The sequence below is a fragment of the Drosophila takahashii genome, chromosome 3R (genome assembly GCF_030179915.1).
Source record: "Drosophila takahashii strain IR98-3 E-12201 chromosome 3R, DtakHiC1v2, whole genome shotgun sequence".
Taxonomy (NCBI): domain Eukaryota; kingdom Metazoa; phylum Arthropoda; class Insecta; order Diptera; family Drosophilidae; genus Drosophila; species Drosophila takahashii.
The window spans coordinates 4,905,338-4,926,330 of NC_091681.1; the positions used below are offsets into that span (position 1 = coordinate 4,905,338).

Consider the following 20,993-nt stretch of genomic DNA (forward strand, 5'->3'; position numbering starts at 1 on the left):
AACTATGTACTACCTGCAATAGAAAGAAGACTTTCGGGAAAGTTTCATCGCGATAGCTTTAAAACTGAGAGACTAGTTCGCATAGAAACGGACAGACGGACAGACGGACAGACAGACAGACGGACAGACGGACATGGCTAGATAGACTCGGCTATTGGTGTTGATCAAGAATATATATACTTTATGTGGTCGGAAACGTCTCCTTCACTGCGTTGCAAACATCTGACTGAAATTATAATACCCTCTACAAGGGTATAAAAAACATTGCAACTTTGTAGAAAGCTAATTATTAATTTTTAAAGCAATTGGGTTATTGACAAACTCTGGCCATTTCATTTTTTGCTCATTACTTTTGAATGGATTCTCCGAATTTAACATTTTATTCTACATTTCCATAGGTATTTCTAAACACAACAAAATGGAATCTAATCTTTTTCAAAATATGTAAAGATGTCGGCGCCAGGCTTTTTTAAAAGCGTTCTCTCTTGTTACGTGCTCAACGCAATATGACATGCCATATTTAAACAATATGTTGCTTTGTTTTGGACAAAGTACTAATGTTTTGAAGTAAATTAGTGTAAGGTATTGTGGCAAAAAATGGAATTTGTTTCTGTTATGTCCAGCTGCTAACTTTTGCACATAGTCAATAAGAATTTTAGAAAGATTTCTGATAAAATCTTTTCCCGGCCTATAGGCTAAAAACTAAAGCAAAGATAAAGGTATGCCAATATAGCTAATCTATGTACATTGTACAGGCGAAGCTGGGGGCGACCCTGCTTTTATTTTATATTTGTGCTACTTTAGTCACATTATCATTCGTAAAATTTGCGAGGTTATTAAAACTTTGGGTTTTTGAAGTTAGTTTCCGTTATCGTTTTATCCAAAGGCTAGAGGGGCATATTCTCAATTCACACGTTACACAAAAATGATTATGTATGATTTCCACTGACTTTTGTATCTTGCTTCCTACAGCGTGTCTCGCCTCATATGCCACGGAGACTGTAATGCAAATTTGCCATGGAAGACGTCGATGTAATCTGGCGGCAGACGCAAACACTTTTGGAAGCCCTTGCCAGCCAAATTCTCGAATGTACTTGAAGGTTGTTTATACATGCGGTAAGTGGGAAGCAGAGCTACTGCATTTGATATGGTCAGCTGAATAAACTGCCCATCTTTTTTTTGCTCATATATAGTGCCAAAACAAGTTCTTAAGGAAAGCAAGGAGTTGGAAGCAGAGCTGGACGAACCTGAGGCTTTTGAGGGTGATATGAACGAGCTCTATGACGATGAGCTGATATACAAGGAGTCAGAGGCAATTCCTAAGCTGTACAGCAATACAACCACGTCAAGACGCGGAAACGCAACCAGCGTGATTGGGTCTGGAACGAGCGTTAACTTGGCGAGTAATCAGACCATGATGAACAGCTCCCTGGTTATAAATGGCGATGGTAGTGGTGTTAATCCTGTTATGACACACAGCGCCGACTTGAGTCTGGAGGGTAAGTCATTAAAGGGGCGAAGTGATGAGCCATTTTTTAATCCATTATATTTCTTGACTTAACCCGAATCTTAATAGTAGTATTACTTTTTTGATTATTTGTTTGATTTGGCTTTGCACTTAGCCGTTAGCATTATACTTAGAGTTAATTAAAAAATAATTGTACAGATTTTATGATTAGTAATATTTAAAAGAGTTCATGTACCCTTTTGTCTAATCTTCATTAGTAAATTCAGAACAAAGGTGGTATATTTCCGCAAGGATTAAAATAATAATAGCTCCCTTACTATCATAACGAGAAGTTGGTAACCAGCAGGAAGCATTTCATTTCGTAGAGTAATCGGGGAAAAGTATGTAATAGTTGGAAGGAAGCGTTTCCGACCCTTTTAAATACATGTATCCACTAGCCGAGTCGATCTAGCTAAGTCAGTCTGTTTGTTCGTCCGGATGTCCAGTTTGAAATTCCTTGGCTTCTAGAGGTGGAGAAATATCGATTTTTGGAACATCGATGTTTTCGATGTTTATGTCAAAAAACATCGATGTTTCTGGATTTTGTTGAATAAAAATGGACCGTTCTATTGTATTGGCTTATATTTGCATTTGTTTTTACAGTTATAAAAATAAACACAAATATAGCTTTGCAGAGGTTATTTTTAGTTTAACTAAAAGATTGCTAATAACAGCAAGAGACAGACCGGAACCAAAAACATCGATGTTTTTAAATCAAAATATATTTTTATTAACTGGGCCATTTAAATAGAAAAATTATTTTTTAAGATTAAACGAAAGAACATTAAAATAGTTGCATATTTAAATTTACGCTTTAGCTGTTTGTCCATATCTTAGCTTCTTGATTTTTTATTTTTTAAGTAACTTTGTCCAGTTCAGCTCGGTCAAAATTTGATTTTTACGTCAAAAAAACATTGATGATTATCGAGGAAACATCGATTTTTGTAAAATATCGTTTAACATCAATCTATCAATTTTCACATCGATGTTTTCTCCACCTCTATTGGCTTCTAATTCAGATCAAGTTTGTTATAGGAATGTGACACGCCCACTATAAAGCTTATAATTGCTTTCGTCGTAAAATTTTGAAGTTATTGTAAAAGTGAAAGAAGTATCTTGATTTGGTTATTAATATCCACCTAAAAACCAAAAAGTGTTCAAATCAGACTATTCATAAAAAGTTATGAGCAATCTCCCTTGCACTCCCTTAAGCTGAGTAGCGGGTATCTGATTGTCGGGGCCTCCGACCATAGCTCTCTTGCTATACCCGTTACTCGTAGAGTAAAAGGGTATATTGTATTCGTGCCAAAATATGTAATAGCCTCTTCTATAGAGTCCATCCATTTGAAATAGTTGGGATTTTTGACGAATGTGAAACTCGTGTTCCCACAGAACTCCATCCACCATCCACCATCCGATAACAGCTGACTGAAGAGCAGTTGCTGTCTGTCGTAAAATTGCGTTCTCCTAATCTTACAGGGAGAAGGAAGCGTTTCCGACCCTATAAAGTATATATATTCTTGATCAGGGCCACTAGCCGAGTCGATATAGCCCTGTCCGTCTGTCTGTCCGTCCGTCTGTCCGTCCGTATGAACGCTGAGATCTCGGAAACTACAAAAGCTAGAAGGTTGAGATTTTGCACACATATTCTTGGGCTTCCTACGCAGCGCAAGTTTATTTTAGCCGAGTGCCACGCCCCTCTTACGCCCACAATCGCCCAGTAACAATTTTAAAATGGTATTTATCCATCTCCCTCGCACTCCCTTTAGCTGAATGACGTGTATAAGATAGTCGGGACAACAACCCGACCAGAGCGTCCTCTCTTCTTTTTTTTTGCTGTCGCCATGATCAGTCTATATTGCGGTAGCTGGATATTTTTTTTGACTTGGTTAAAGTGCGTTTCAAAAGTTTTTTGATCTAGCAGAGAGACCTGTTTCCAAATGCAACTCATACGTTGATGTATTCCTTAAAAAGTTTCTAAATAGATTTTCCACATATTTATATTGAATGTATCCCCAGATCACAGAGCCGTAGAGCATGACTGAAAATTTGAGGTGGAATGTGAAAATCGATAAATCGATTTTTAATGATATTTTACAAACATCGATGTTTCTTCGATAAACATCAATTTTTTTTTCCATAGAAAACAAATTTTGACGAAGCTGAATAAACAAAAAACAGGAAGCTAAGATATAAAAAAACAGCCTAAGACGAATTTAACATATTTAACATATGTTTAAATGTTCTTTCGCTTAATCTTAAAAATTTATTTTTTTATCCAAATGGCCCAGCTAGTAAAAATATAGTTATACCCGTTACTCGTAGAGTAAAAGGGTATATTGTATTCGTGCAAAATTATGTGACAGCTAAAAGGAAGTGTTTCCGACCCCATAAAGTATATATATTCTTGATCAGAGCCGAGTCGATCTAGCCATGTCCGTCTGTCCGTCTGTATGAACGCTGAGATCTCGGAAACTACAAAAGCTAGAAGGTTGAGATTTTCTACACATATTCTTGGGCCTCCTACGCAGCGCAAGTTTATTTCAGCCGAGCGCCACGCCCCCTCTAACGCCCACAATCGCCCACTACCGATTTAAAAATGTGTCCTGCGCCCACATCTTTAAAGATTTCTGAGAAGTATAAATGCAATTTTGTTGTGTATATTTATTCCTATCGAAATGTAGAAGACATTTTTCAAATCGGACCATTCATTAAAAAGTTGTTTGCAATCAAAATATCTATATATATCTTTCTCCCTCGCATTCCCTTTAGCTGAGCTACGATTATAGTCGGGACACCAACCCGAGTACAGCGTTCGCACTCCCTTTAGCTGAGTGGCGGGTATTAAATAGTCGGGACACCAACCCGACTATAGCGTTCTCTCTTGTTTTATTTAAAAACATCGATGTTTTTGGTTCTGGTCTTTCTCCTGCTGTTGGTAGCAATCTGTAATCTTAAAGTAAAATACCCTCTGCAAAAAAATGAGTTTTTAGTTTCTTAAAAATAAAAACAAATTAAGATTTAGAAAAAATTATTTCACGGGTTCCCCACAAAAAAATTTTATTTTTTATTTTACATATGCGCTATACTGTTAGTTTCAATCGGTTTTTGTCAAAAAGGTGGAGCCATGTTTAGTTTTTAAAATATCGAATTTGTTTTAACAAGGCCTCGGCTTTTATATATGAAAAAACGTCGCAGCATGCAGGTCTACTCTCTCACTCTTATCGAATCCTTATGGAATTCATGTTTTCTCATTGGTTACTAGTCCTTTAACAACTTTTAATGATTAAAAGTACACTTTTAAGGGTTTTGACAATTTCTGAATGACAAAAAGTTAAAAGTCATTTTTGAATCTATTAAAAACGTACAACTATTTATTTAAGCATCCATTTAATCAACAATAATTTTAAAATTTATTTATTAATAATTTTTTTGTTTTATGTAATTTATTAAACATTTTAAAATTTTTTTTTTAATTTTTAAAAAAAATTTATAAAATTTTATAAATGTTTATTTTTATTAAATAAATTTTAAAATTTAAAATTAAAAAAAAAATTCTAAAATGTTTAATAAATTACATAAAACAAAAAAACAATAAATAAATAAATTTTTTTGTCCAAATCCGTTCCGTTTGTAAAAGAACCGCTCATATATACTTAATGGGGTCGGAAATGATTCGTTCTAGCTGTTACATACTTTTGCACGAATACAATATACCCTTTTACTCTACGAGTAACGGGTATAATAAGAGAAACCGCTATAGTCGGGTTGGTGTCCCGACTATCTAATACCCGTCACTCAGCTAAAGAGAGTGCGAGGGAGATGGATATATAAAATTGTTTTGATTGCGCATAACTTTTTAATGTATGGTCCGATTTGAAAAATCGATAGGTATAAATATGCACAACAAAATTGCATTTATACTTCTCGGAAACCTTTAAAGGTGTGAGCGCCAGACACATTTTAAAATCGTTAGTGGGGGATTGTGGGCGCTAGAGGGGTGTGGCGCTCGGCTGAAATAAACTTGCGCTGCGTAGGAAGCCAAAGAATATGTGTGGAAAATCTCAACCTTCTAGCTTTTGTAGTTTCCGAGATCCAAGCGTTCATACGGACAGACAGACAGACAGACGGACATTGTAATGCTCGTAAAGTCGCTACACCATTGATTTCCGTAGACAATCCCCAAGTAGTTTCCGCCTTTATAGAAGGCATTCCAGAAACCGGGATTCTTGAGGTTGAACGAGGGCGAATGAGGACGTTGACGCAACGTTTTCATACGTAGGATAACTCAGAATCGCTATCCAGTAACACAAAGGGCGATTTGGCCTTGGAGAAGGAGGGTCTCTGTTTCACGTTCAGGGTGTGGAATTGCATATATTTGGATAGAGGATAATCAGTAGCTCCACACTTTTTGCAATTGGCAAGGTTTGTGGCTACGAGTGTGCTCCTTATTTTAGTTGGCTTGTCCAGATGACTGCCATAGCAGCCCTAATGCATATGTTGGCTGCTTTACTTACGACGAACGACTGGAGGTAGTGGTGGTACTGGTACTTTTGTGGTGGACGGTGCTTTCATAAAGATCCTTAAAAGCAGGCCAATTCACAAAAACCTTATGAGTCTCCTACAAATTAAGGACATAAGGTATTTTTGGATCAAAAAGGCATTGTAGAAGAAAATATTTTTATTTAATTTTTAAACGCTGTTCACAAATGAAGATTTTAAACCTTTGCTGTGACTTTAAAATTTTGAATGCGCCCACCTTCTCTTGTGGCTCAGTTAGATTGAATTTTCCAAAACGACCGTATAAAATAGACATGTTACTATTTAATTCCGAAAAGATTACCAAAATTGGTTGACCACTCTTGAAGATATATCCCAAAAGACGAAGAAAATTTGTGATTTTCTTAAATTAAAGATACCGCAAATACCAGAGCTGATGAACTATAGGCGTAGCGGCAACTTATGCTTAGAAAAGCATCATTTATCGAAATAAAATGGTGGCAGGCCTGGACACCGACCCATGTCACATTTTGTCGGCCTGTGTAAGTAGTGTGTCTTCCGTTCGCAAGATAAAATGATGTGTTTTCTTTCGTGTTTTCTTTTTTACCGCAAGAGCGGTAATATTATCAAAATACGTATTAGGGTACATTTTGAAAGCCGAGTTCTTTGCAATTAAGGTGGTTCTGTGTACTTTAAAAAATGGTGTTGATATGGGACAGACATCTTATCACACATATCTTACATGTCAATATGTTAATTGATATAGAGCCGTAAATAACGATCTGTAACTCAAAACCTGTGCAGTGGGCAGTGCTAACACTTTAATCCTTAAATACACTTGAACCTGACCATAAGTATAGTTCTCACACGGCACAAAGGGTCGCCTTGCGGGAAACCGTTGATAAGGCTAGCGCTCAGGCAAACAAATGTGGTCTCTGCGTAGACCGTATATAAGTATATTATAAGAATTTTATATTAGTTACGTAAGCAAAGACTTATTGAAATAAAATTAGTTTTAATACAGAACTCTGTGACGACCTATCGTCGCAACAACTACATACGCATCACTAGAATCGTGAAAAATAAATATCTGTTGCGAACCCTGACCACGGCGAGCTATACCGCCTCCCGAAACAGTGTCGTTACAACTCAAACGTGAAGGTTTTTTTCTTATTACAGGAATCCCTATCATTTTGGTCCTTTGAGCCTCTTTAATTTCTTGCGGATCAATTGGCAAATTAGAACCCTTTAATTTTGGTCATTCGAGCCTTTTTTATTCCATGCGAAAAATTGGACAGGCCTCTCTGTAGTCTTCCCACGCCAATGGTGTTGCCACTCGGTGTGGCAATAGACTACATCAAATAGAATATTCACTAAACTCTGCTTTTAGTTTTATTTTAAACAATTTATAATGTCAAAAAAAATTTACATTTTGTTGTCGCGACGTCTTCTTTACACAAGCTGAACTTGGATATGGGCGACGCGATCTCGTGATAAGGCATAAGTATCGATAGCGGGCTGATAAGTTAATGGGGGAATGGCAACAAATTTGAAATTGATTTTAATGAACCAGCAACATCCCACCCAATGTAAAACTACTATGGAGTTTTACCTAATTTATTCAAAACTGCTAGCTTTGATACTGGACGCTTGAGAATCCCTGAGGAAGTCTCGACTTCTGCCAATCTTATGTGGCCGTCTTTAGCTGGAATTGTGCTTATGATGATTTCTTTTTTCCAACTTCCTCTAGGTTGATTTTCCTCGCAAATAATAACGACATCTTCAACGGAGATCGGCTTGGTTCGCGAATGCCATTTTGTTCGTCTAGTCAAAGTCGGCAAGTATTCTTTTATCCATCGACTTCAAAAGTGATCCTTTAATTGTTAAGCAATTCGGTACTGCTTGCGATGGTAAAAGTGGGTTTGGGGTTTGGGGTGAATTAGTTGTCCCAAGCAAAAAATGATTACGCGTTAAAGGATCCGGATCATCTATGTTAACGGGAAGATGGGTCAAAGGATGGCTATTTACTATATTTTCAGCTTCAATTAGTAACCTCCTTAGAGGTTCAACGCGGGTTGTTTTCGTCTTCCGATGTTAACGAAAACTGGGCCGAAGTAGTCAAGTCCTACAAAGGAGAACGGTCGTTGATACGGTGTCACTCTGTCTTTGGGCAGTTGACCCATTAAGGGCCGTTTTATCGTCCGTACTTTAGTTTGCCTGCCGGGACAACGGAGCGATAAACAAAAAATGGTTTACTCGTCCTTATGTTAGCGCAGATAGGGACAAATTTTGTCTCGGTAATTCTTACAATGCTGACAAAGTGATTTTTCCCGAGTGAGCGCTTTTCTTACATTTGTGATCCAGAACGTGCATCTTATTTCGTTCACAATGGTCTCGTCTTTTTGGTGATGGTATGCCTCATGATACCATTTAACAATAAGTTCGTCGACGATATGTCGGGACGGCAATATTATTGGCTGGCGTTGAGTTATTGGAATGTCAATGGCATAATCCAATTAGATCTTTGTAACTTAGCCACATCATCTGCGTATACTTGATTTTGTACCACTTTGCATAATTTTAATTCCACGAGGAATAATTTATGGGCAGATAATTCTCCTTTCTCCCTTTCTTGAATCCGTTTTTGACAATTGTTTACGAACCTCAAGCACCATTCCATCATGCACTTCAATCGAAGATAATTCGAGAATCGGCTGATATCTATAAACTGTTTAAGCTACGAACAGTCATGGTTATTTTACGCCGCTCTGTGCAGTCATCTAAAGAAAAGCTGAAGTCCATCGTAGGACAAGATACCTTTTCAGCAAGCAAAAACTCTGGACCGCTTATCTATTCGCTTCTGGTAATGTGTTTTGGACACTTGGTGGATTTGGTTGCCTTGTCTGTTGTGTTTAAGTGCGTTGGCACCCAGCTCCGATCAGTTTCAGATGTCGTTTCAAGAATTTAGCTAGCCCGATGAGCAACAAATGGTTTAAACTGTCGATGATCTGACCGAATCCAAGAGAAAACATGTCGGGAGTCTGACCACAGTGTTGTTCCATTTACTATGACGTCATGATTATTTAATATGGTCTTTCTCACACGCGTACACTGCTGCTTGCAACTCAAGTCTGGGAATTGATAACATTTTCAACGTTGCGCATCTGATCTTACCAGCAACAAAGACTAATTTTGTATCTCCGGTATCCGGTCGTTCCAAAGTATTCCAGATCTCCAAACATCTTGTATCAAGATTTTGCTATGTATCATTAGATCTGCTAACATACCAAAGGGATCATATACAGACATAACCAAACTCAGCAGTTGGCATTTAGTACACCCAAAAAAAAAATCGATATGAATCGTAGGTCAATTTGATCTTTTTTAAGATCATTTTTAACTTGATATGAAGCCAGGTAAATTTGATATGGTCGACCAAAACTTATACTAGTGCGAGCGAGAAAACATGCTTTCGAAGTACGTCAGTTCGAATTTCGAATACGTCTTTCTCGCTTCCCTCATGTCATTTTGCTCGCCATATTGATTGTTGCGCTCTTTTTCGAAGTTAGAGAATCTCCGAGAGAGAGAATTCGACAAAATGATATTATTTAATGTAAATTTTATGAATATTTCAGGTAAAAACGATATGAGTAGGAATAACCAGAAAATTACCTGGACTTATCGATTTTACGGCGACGTGCTTTTTTTTTGCGTGTAGGGCACTTAAGTCCTTTAACAATTTCTTTATCCACTCGGTTTAGCTTGAGATTAAATACGAACTTGCCAGACTGACTATCCCAGCACATTCCTAAAATCTTGTCTGTTGTGTCGCTGTCTAGTTGGACAGTCGGTAATACCAATTTGTTTTCCTCCGCGTTGTTAAATGACTTCTGAATATCTTTGAGTTGGATACGAAACCTTTTAGCTCAAATTTTTTCAACTTCTGGACCCTCTTGACTTCCCGGCTGATTTGAAGGGCTCATCTTCAGACTCGAACTAGCTACTTGATTCGACAGCATATCCTTTATTTATGAAATATATTTTATCATATTATATGATTACAGTTAAATCGATTCTCAATAATCCCATATTCTTAAGAGCAAGAGGAAAAGCTTCGTTAGATTAAGTGGACTAACTAAAGATATCAAAAAGTAGTGGTATTTTGTCAAATGTTGACTAAAATTACAATACCATTTAACGGGATGCAGAATCCAAGTTCAAGCTGTTTTTTTGTCAGGGGTGGCACGTCTGCATTCGATTTATAGGACTATAGGACTAAAATAGGTATAGAAAAGACGCGGCGTCTAAGTGAGTTTTATTTTTTCCAATCAGAAATACTGATTATTTTTGAGTTTTATTTTATTATCAAAAATTATCGGCACCAACGAAATTTGTCTCCATGTCTGATCTTATAGTTACAGGGATACCTTTTCTATTTACGAAGTTTCGTATGCACAAAATGCATTCGTTGGTAGACAAATCGGCAGCCAGTTCCAAATGCATGGCTCTTACACGTGTTTGACACGTAAAGAGTACAACCCATCTCTTTTCTTTTCGTCTTCCGATGTTAACGAAAACTGGGCCGAAGTAGTCAAGTCCTACAAAGGAGAACGGTCGTTGATACGGTGTCACTCTGTCTTTGGGCAGTTGACCCATTAAGGGCCGTTTTCTCGTCCGTACTTTAGTTTGCCTGCCGGGACAACGGAGCGATAAACAAAAAATGGTTTACTCGTCCTTATGTTAGCGCAGATAGGGACAAATTTTGTCTCGGTAATTCTTACAATGCTGACAAAGTGATTCTGCCCGAGTGAGCGCTTTTCTTACATTTGTGATCCAGAACGTGCATCTTATTTCGTTCACAATGGTCTCGTCTTTTTGGTGATGGTATGCCTCATGATACCATTTACCAATAAGTTCGGCGACGATATGTCGGGACGGCAATATTATTGGCTGGCGTTGAGTTATTGGAATGTCAATGGCATAATCCAATTAGATCTTTGTAACTTAGCCACATCATCTGCGTATACTTGATTTTGTACCACTTTGCATAATTTTAATTCCACGAGGAATAATTTATGGGCAGATAATTCTCCTTTCTCCCTTTCTTGAATCCGTTTTTGACAATTGTTTACGAACCTCAAGCACCATTCCATCATGCACTTCAATCGAAGATAATTCGAGAATCGGCTGATATCTATAAACTGTTTAAGCTACGAACAGTCATGGTTATTTTACGCCGCTCTGTGCAGTCATCTAAAGAAAAGCTGAAGTCCATCGTAGGACAAGATACCTTTTCAGCAAGCAAAAACTCTGGACCGCTTATCTATTCGCTTCTGGTAATGTGTTTTGGACACTTGGTGGATTTGGTTGCCTTGTCTGTTGTGTTTAAGTGCGTTGGCACCCAGCTCCGATCAGTTTCAGATGTCGTTTCAAGAATTTAGCTAACCCGATGAGCAACAAATGGTTTAAACTGTCGATGATCTGACCGAATCCAAGAGAAAACATGTCGGGAGTCTGACCACAGTGTTGTTCCATTTACTATGACGTCATGATTATTTAATATGGTCTTTCTCACACGCGTACACTGCTGCTTGCAACTCAAGTCTGGGAATTGATAACATTTTCAACGTTGCGCATCTGATCTTACCAGCAACAAAGACTAATTTTGTATCTCCGGTATCCGGTCGTTCCAAAGTATTCCAGATCTCCAAACATCTTGTATCAAGATTTTGCTATGCATCATTAGATCTGCTAATATACCAAAGGGATCATATACAGACATAACCAGACTCAGCAGTTGGCATTTAGTAGGGCACTTAAGTCCTTTAACAATTTCTTTATCCACTCGGTTTAGCTTGAGATTAAATACGAACTTGCCAGACTGACTATCCCAGCACATTCCTAAAATCTTGTCTGTTGTGTCGCTGTCTAGTTGGACAGTCGGTAATACCAATTTGTTTTCCTCCGCGTTGTTAAATGACTTCTGAATATCTTTGAGTTGGATACGAAACCTTTTAGCTCAAATTTTTTCAACTTCTGGACCCTCTTGACTTCCCGGCTGATTTGAAGGGCATCATCTCCAGACTCGAACTAGCTACTTGATTCGACAGCATATCCTTTATTTAAGAAAAATATATTTTATCATATTATATGATTACATTTAAATCGATTCTCAATAATCCCATAAGAGCAAGAGGAAAAGCTTCTTTAGATTAAGTGGACTAACTAAAGATATCAAAAAGTAGTGGTATTTTGTCAAATCAAATAAAAACACCTCTTAACGAGGTAAAAAACTAGTGACGATCGCACCTTCAACATACAAAAGTTCTGATATCAACATTTGTGACGAAAAATTATTACACTCGTCATTAAATAGACTTTCTAATATTTTTTCATTCGGCACGCTGCAATAGAAAATGCCTGTGAAGGGAAAAAGGCTGGAATAGTCTGCTAGGGCGGGCCGAATGAAAAAATATTAGAAAGTCTATTTAATGACGAGTGTAATAATTTTTCGTCACAAATGTTGATATCAGAACTTTTGTATGTTGAAGGTGCGATCGTTACTAGTTTTTTACCTCGTTAAGAGGTGTTTTTATTTGATTTTCAATAAGAACACAACTAAAACATTGCGAGGGGGCATTTATCCCCACCGGCCCCAACAGCTCCAAATTTCGAAATTTGCACTTTTTCACTTTCACCGCTCTCTCTCCCAAGCCAATTGATTTTCTTTAAGTCTTGGTATGCAATCCTTTAAGTTTTTGCAATACCTTTCGATTGGTGTATTACTCATTACGATCGGACTGTCACAGCAGATTTTCATTTCTTCGTGTATATATAGTAGTCGCCTTCGCACACTCTCCTGGTGCGCTTCGTCACTACATAGACTGCCGTCCATAGTGATGTTGACTAAAATTAGAATACCATTTAACGGGATGCAGAATCCAAGTTCAAGCTGTTTTTTTGTCAGGGGTGGCACGTCTGCATTCGATTTATAGGACTATAGGACTAAAATAGGTATAGAAAAGACGTGGCGTCTAAGTGAGTTTTATTTTTTCCAATCAGAAATACTGATTATTTTTGAGTTTTATTTTATTATCAAAAATAGTGATCATTGTGTGAGGTTTAAAATAAAACTCATAATGATTACGGTCCCTGAAAAATACTATAGCTTATTTACTATAGCTACTTTAGTCATATAGAATGCTCTGCTCCAAAAAAAAACTATAGTTTTTGTTATTGCTACGGCTCCATATAGTATTCTGACTGTAGCATTTCTAAAATGCTTTGCTCCAGACTTCATAGATATTACTCTTGTAGCAATAGCAAATAGTAAAAACATAACATTTTGAGCCCTGATCAAATATCATTTTATCATGTTCCGCCATCATGCCAAGTCCGTGCATTTTGTTTTCTACTCCCTGCAGCCTTTGCAGAGCCATTTTGTAACTGTCCGGGAATTTGATCCTCTTTCCAAAGAAGTCCAGTTTCATAACAGCCATTTAGTTTCCTAGACGTATTTTTTAATATATCCCTGGCTCTGGATATACCTGCAGATTCTAAGGGCTTTATTGATATTTTTACACCGAAGTTCTCCGTTGTAAAGTAATCTGTTATCATGTCATGGATCTCCTGTTCATTGCTATCTTTTTTGGAGCATGCGCGTAAAACTACAGATACTCGTGGTGATCCTTTTCTTTTGGTCATCGTCTGAACCATAAGCAAGTCAACCCAACGGTGTCTTGGCTGCCAATAGGTTTGTATCTAGGTATACACTTTTCATGTTTGCTATTAGGTGACAGTTGTTAATTGCTATTAACATCATAGGTTCTGCATCTGTAAATCCGTTTATTGGCAAGTTTCTTAGCACTGCATACTTTTCAGTGAGCTTCTCGACATCTACTAACTGCAAAGGTAGATCTAAAGTTGGAACTGAGTTTCCAAAAATACGCATCCATTTTTTATCAGCTCCATTGCTCTTATACGAAGATTGCATTCCATCGACAAAAACTCCTTTGCATCATGCAAATTTCTATCTAGTTAACTCTCTTTTTGGCTCAAGTACGCCCAGACTATCTGCTAATTTTTTATTTATTAATGAAGCAGACGAACCTTCTCTAAAAATGCGTACGTGTGTATAATTTTGTTATTTGGCCCCAACATTTCAACGGCCAAAACCTTGAACAACAATTGTGGCGTAGCTGGCTTGATTGTGTTAGTCGTAGCTTTTTTGGGCTCGACTTTTTCTTCCTTTTGAGGATCTTCGGAATGTAAAGACGTATGGTGGTTTTTCTTGCATCCATTCTTCTTATACTCACGCTTATACTTGCAAGCTTGCAAATTGTGTCTACGCCGAAGACAACCAAAACATAAACGAAGATCCTTTGTTATCTTCCACTTTTCTGGAATAAATAGTTTTCACAGGTATGCAGATAATGTTGACCCTGACATTAAAAGCACTCCATCTTGTTCACTTTAGTTTCATTCATGGAAGAATGTAAAATATATTTCAACGGACCCTTTTGCTCATTCTTTGTTTGTTTGTGCTGATACGGTTGCCCTTGCAATGCTTCTTGCCATATTGTTCAACCAATTGCTGAAGTTATCTAAATTTGGATAAGGCTGAATTTGCGATTGGCTGATTTAAAAATTATAACTAAATTGTTAACCTTAGATGCAAATCTTTTCTAAGTTATTCTCTGTTACCGGCGTTATTTGGTTAACCATATTCATCTTACTGCTAATTAACATTTCTGGCCTTCCATAAGTAAACTGAAGCCGCTATAATGTATCTTACATCAGCTGGATTTATTAATAAGCCCTTAACCTCCTCTCTAGCTACTCCCCTTAATCTTTTCTGTAAACGCAAAAGGTTCTCCAAGTTTGTATACCCATATGCGTTCGAAGATTCCCAAAAAATAGTTGAGAATACAGGCCACGATTCTGGATTTCCATTGAATTCTGGTAAATCTATCAGTTTTCTTGGATGTGTATTTCGGGAGTGCTGTTGTTCAACCATGTTACTATTAATGTCACCAATACCATGCCAATTAACCACATTAACATTATCAGACCCGTACATACCGACATTTCTAATTTGACGACCAAATATTTCTCCAGTAATGACAGAACCATGACATCCTCCAGTAAGGCCTCGACCAAATGCTTCTTCGTTAAATGCGTTTGCCCCTCCGTGAGCGCCATGATTGTGAGGATCTCCAACTGATCCAGGAACAAATGTTCTTCCAGTAGCGCCATGAGTACATGCGCCTCCAAGGACGCCAAGATTGTTTGCGCCTCCAATAGCGCCAACAACAACGCCTAGCCTATGCGCTGATCCAATAGCTCCATGAGTATAAGCGCCTCCATGAGCGACAAGATTGTGAGGATGTCCAACTGATCCAGGAACAAATGCGCTTCCAGTAGGGCCAAGCGTTTGAGCACTTCCAATTGCTTCAGGGCCTCCATGAGCGCCAAGATTGTCTGCGCCTCCAGTAGCACCATGAGTATTAACGCCTCCATAAGCGCCAAGATTGTTTGCGCTTCCAAAGGCGCCAAGATTGTCGGCGCCTGCACATGCGCCAGAAACAAGTGCACCTCCTAGAGCGCCATAATTTCACAAGCCGATTGTCATTGGTTCGCCAGACCATTATTTATGCTATTAACTCGTGCAGTTAATTCTGCTTGAGCATCTTTTATGCTTTTCATCATATCCATCATATTCCGAATATTCATATTCAGTTCCAGGGATTCCAGATTCAGCGTTTCTATTTATTTATGTTTTGTTTTTAAGTAGTCAAGAATCAAAACGCCTACTTCCTAAAAAGTTACAATTAATTTTCTTATATTTGTTTGAATCTTCCTATGGAAGCCTTAAGATATAGTGTTCCGATCCGGCTCGCTCCGACATATGTACTACCTGCAATAGAAAGAAGACTTTCGGGAAAGTTTCATCGCGATAGCTTTAAAACTGAGAGACTAGTTCGCATAGAAACGGACAGACGGACAGACGGACAGACAGACAGACGGACAGACGGACAGACGGACATGGCTAGATAGACTCGGCTATTGGTGCTGATCAAGAATATATATACTTTATGTGGTCGGAAACGTCTCCTTCACTGCGTTGCAAACATTTGACTGAAATTATAATACCCTCTACAAGGGTATAATAAGGGAAGCAAAGAGTCTTTTTTATTTTTAAGCACCTTAAAGATTATGTATTTAACAGCTAAAGGTTGCTAGGTCGGTAGGCTGTTTCTGAGGCCATAACATCGGATTAGTAATTTATTTTTTACGTAATGATGTTTTTTTATATTAATATTTAAACTTTTAATACAGAACTAAAACGCGAAACAGGAATCCCTTTTACAATTGATCTTTCATTATACCCTTGCAGAGGGTATTATAATTTCAGTCAGAAGTTTGCAACGCAGTGAAGGAGACGTAAAATATATATATTCTTGATCAGCATCACTAGACGAGTCGATCTAGCCTAGTCCGTCTGTCCGTCTGTCCGTTTCTATGCGAACTAGTCTCTCAGTTTTAAAGGTATCGCGATGAAACTTTCCCAAAAGTCTTCTTTCTATTGCAGGTAGTACATATGTCGGAGCGAGTCGGATCGGACCACTATATCTTAAGGCTCCCATAGGAATAATGAAATATATATAAGAAAGTTAATTGTAATTTATTAGGAAGTAGGCGTTTTGATTTTTGACAACTTAAAAACAACATTTAGGGCCGGTTTCTCGAGTGCCGGCTAACATTTCTCAAACAGATAAAGTCTCTGCTAAGGCATTTTGGCGTTCTCGAGCATAAATGTGAGAGCTAACTTTGACAGGGACTCGGAGTCCCTGTTAAGGGTTTTCGACTCGATAGAATGACAGCTGATTTAAGTTTTTCGAACAGATAGCTACCAGGGACTTTGACAGGGACTCGGGAACCGGCCCTTAATAGGCCATAACATATCTGGAATCCCTGGAACTGCACCGATCGAGTCAGCAATAATATACAGGTATTTAATTTATCTGCAAGAGTATATAAGCTTCGGCTGGCCGAAGCTAGCTTCCATTCTTGATTTTATTTTTATACTCCATTTAATAAATTAATTACTTACTTTACTTTTGTTACATGTTTATTTTAACAGAGAACCAAGAACGTCTATATTTGTATCTAATTGTCTTGGGATCATTCGGAGTGCTCTTCTCCATAGTAATTATTGCGACTAGGCTAGTGCTTCAAAAGCGCCGTCTCACCACTGACACGCACTTAAGCTCCACAACCAAAGGAAGAGAAGGGCCCGTTGATGAGACAACAATACAAAGCGGCTTTAACGATACGATTTCTGAAATAGACGCAGACATCGACCTAAAAACTTCACTGCCCTTACCCAGTGTGTCTAAAAATGAGGTAAGTACCCCCCAAAAATATCGTAATCCGTCTACCTTCATACCTACCACCACTTAGAATTACCTGACATACGCTCCGGCCAGCAGCCTGTACGCCGGTATTTCCGCCAACCAGTTGTCTTCGGTGGGTAGCCCAACACCTTCCGTCGGGCTAATGCCAAATTCGCTGTTGGTCGGGACTCGTCAATCACCTGACCTCATCGGCATTACATCGAGACCCTTTGTCACCACGAGTGTTGCCAGTGCAGGCGGTCAGGGTCCGGTATCGGGCATTCTGACCTCGGCAATTGTTATTGGGGCTAACGCCCCAAGTAGCAGTTCCATAAGTAAGTAATCTTGCCAGTTTATTTTGCCTTTTTTTTTCAATACGGTTCTCCCTTACAAGGTAATATGGTACCCATTTCCTCGCTGGCCCAATATACGACGGCGCCAACAATCAGAGGCGGGTATATCATAAACGCTGAAAGCATGAGTGTGCTTCAACGGCCTAGTAGCACGACAACACCGCCGAGCTTGTTGTCCGAAAGCTCGCCAGCGCACCCCCCGCAAACATGTCCCTCGCCGCTGGCCATCAATCTAAGCTCACAAGGCCATGTGTCCATACCTGTTAAGGGTTCATCTACGCTGCGGCGCACAAAGCCGACCATGCAGCATCAGCTTTCATATGACGGTACTGCCCCACGAACTCTCTCAACCGGCGTGGCCGTTGGCTCGCAGTTCTACTATGGATGACAAAGTACATTGGACTGCGACCCCCTTGTGTACGCCACAGGATTGGGTGTGGGAATACGTGTGGACCCTTCAATTTCGAGCACCCATAAGACGTCCGAGGTAGCAGATCGTTCAAGCCCAATAGAGGACTTTTCCCATCTTAGCCATTAAGGACGGCGGTCCCAAGCTCCACACGATTATTGGACAATTTCGGGCTAAGTGTAGAGGAGAATTAATAAATAAGGTCAGCTGGCTTTTGCCACCCCAGATCCACATTAAAGATGGTTACAGTCCCATCACTGCCTCTGAGTTTCTAAGGGAGTACACTAATAATGTTATGTATAAAGCAACAAAAATTAATTTAATTTCAACATTAGATCATAGTTTTTTGAAAATGTTCTAAAAAAAATATCTTGACTAAATATATAAATTGTCTTTCCGCAAGCGTGGCCACTTCCGAAGTTTGTTTATACTCGAGATAGAGAGAATTAGTTTGCACTAATTAGGTGAAGGAATATTGCTCTATAAATAATAATGAGTCAAGCATAACTGTGAGCAAATTGGCAAAGAAATCACAAATGCTGCCCAGTACAGATGTATAATATTTATAAACGTTAAAGTTCACTTAAAAGGCACTGTATTCATCTAAAGGTTTTTTAACTCTGAGACCTGTCATTACTGACATTATACCGATCAGGTATATATATATAAAAATGCTCATGTTGATCCCTCGCGTTTTTCTTTAAAAGGCGTTTTGCTTTTTGCAAGTAGGGGAAAACATAGATGATCCCCGTCGTATTATTCACGAAGATATCCATTTTAGGTGACCTAACATACAAACTTTCTTAAGCGAATTCCTGAAGTAACATAAGAAATCTGCGATATTACTTAATTATATCCTTTACTAGTTGTTTTCAGGGAAAAAGGCAGGTAAAAGAAAGCGTTTCCCTATAAAGTACATATATTCTTTATCAGAGTCACTAACCTTCTGTCCGTGCTCACGCTTTAATCTCGGAAACTATAAGAGCAAGAGCGTCATATTTTACATTCAGATTCCGTATCTACTTATTCAGCGTAAGTTTCTTATCCAAATTTGCCACGCCCAATGCTAAGGACTGTCTAACGGCCACAATTTTGAAGATTTTGTAAAGGTGTAAATAACATTTTTATAATTAATATAAGTTTAACCATCCAAAAAACTTTCAAATCGAACCATTCATTAAAAAGTTATACGAAAGACGGCATCAGTTTGAAAAATTGTTATATATTACTCCGGATACCACATTTGTAAGGCTATAAACGTTAAATATTTCCAGACCATGTTAACTTCATTCATGTGCCACACCTTTTAAAATTTTTCTAAGAGTTTGTTGTTTTGATTACACTGTGCAACAAAATTAATGTTTTTTAATTTACCTCGATGGATGCTATATTTTTGAATTCGTTAGGAATTCCCAAGTTAAACTGCGTTTTCCAAAAAGTTCCCCGACGCAAGGATTCTTAGCACAAGGACCTCAAAGTTCAAAAAATGCTTAAATAGGCCAATTTTCCGGAGGTATCACAGGCAAGCGGATTCATGGTTTGTTTTGTTGTTAAATTTTGTTTAGAAGATACACGCTTTATCTTTTAAACCCCACAGAATAATTTTAGGTTTTTTTAAGGGAGAAGCAAGTTTAAAAAACATAGTCAAAAAACATAAAAGCATACATCTGTGGGCAATATAGTAGTAGTGTTGCCGACCTGTGTTTTTAAAAGTTTGTTGTAATTTATTTTCTCCTGGTAATATTGTACTGATTATAATTGTATTATTAGACTTATTGGATAAAAAAAGTTACAACAACAAACTTTTTAAAACACAGGGCGGCAGCTGTAAGCTTTTATATTTATACCCTTGCGGAGGGTATTTTATTATAATAATAATATAATATTATAATAATAATTATAATTTCAGTAAGATGTTTGCAACGCAGTGAAGGAGACGTTTCCGACCACATAAAGTATATATATTCTTAATCAGCACCAATAGCCGAAACCATCTAGACGTGTCCGTCTGTCCGTTTCTATGCGAACTAGTTTTAAAGCTATCCCAAAACCCTTATTTCTTCTGCAGGTAGTACATATGTCGGCTCTCAGGAATATTCGAACATTATACGTTTATCGTTATGAAATAGGCATTTTGATTTCTAACATTTTAAAATCTAAAATGGCCAGTATACATCTGATATACCTGAACAGGACCCATCGATATAAAGCGTTTGAAGCTCTCAAAGCAGGTAAGTATGTATTTGAACTGCAAGGGTATACAAACTTCGGCCTGCCGAAGTTAATTTCCTTTCTTGTTTTTAACTATGTTTTCTAGAACATGAAACAAAACAGGTCGCATTATTCTAAGTATGGTGTTTGAAAGATAAAGTGTGTATCTTTTAAAAAACTTTAACATCAAAACAAACCTCCGGAAAATTGGCTAATTTCAGCATTTTTTGAACTTTGAGGTCCTTGTGCTAAGAATCCTTGCGTCGCACACTGGCGCCTTTTGACTTTTTTTTGGTAATAAATCATAACTTTTGAACCAGAGAAGATAATTGAATGATGTAAACGGCAAATGATAGATAATTGATCCACCTTTCAAATTATTGCTTGAGACAGGGAGTGGGCGTGGCAGAGGCGTACTTACAAATCGGCAAAGTCAGAATTTAAAAACAAATCCATTTTTTTCAGAAAAAAAACCTTTTTTTTCAAAAGTTTTTGTTTTTTTTAGTTTCTTTTTTTATGTTGTAGTTTTTAAAAATTATAAAAAAAAAAATTTTTTTTTTTAAATGTTGTTTTGTTTAGTTTATTTTTTTATGTTTTAATTTTTAAAAACTAAAAAA

The 20,993-nt window shown here is 37.8% G+C and overlaps 1 protein-coding gene across 4 annotated transcripts in view; it reads left to right on the forward strand.

Annotated features, from left to right (window-relative positions):
• LOC138913259 (uncharacterized) overlaps positions 1 to 20,047 on the forward strand; it is a 160,786-nt gene extending 140,739 nt beyond the window's left edge. For 2 of the 4 annotated variants that reach the window (XM_070216222.1, XM_070216223.1), the window contains 5 exons: positions 973 to 1,116; positions 1,194 to 1,499; positions 17,151 to 17,413; positions 17,471 to 17,738; positions 17,798 to 19,690. In XM_070216222.1, coding sequence (XP_070072323.1) covers positions 973 to 1,116; positions 1,194 to 1,499; positions 17,151 to 17,413; positions 17,471 to 17,738; positions 17,798 to 18,144 — 1,328 coding nt within the window. In that variant the 3' untranslated portion in view covers positions 18,145 to 19,690. Of the gene's footprint in view, positions 1 to 972; positions 1,117 to 1,193; positions 1,500 to 17,150; positions 17,414 to 17,470; positions 17,739 to 17,797 lie in introns of all 4 variants that reach the window. The other 2 variants (XM_070216221.1, XM_070216224.1) reach the window with 2 other exon arrangements.
• Positions 20,048 to 20,993: the final 946 nt, after the last annotated feature.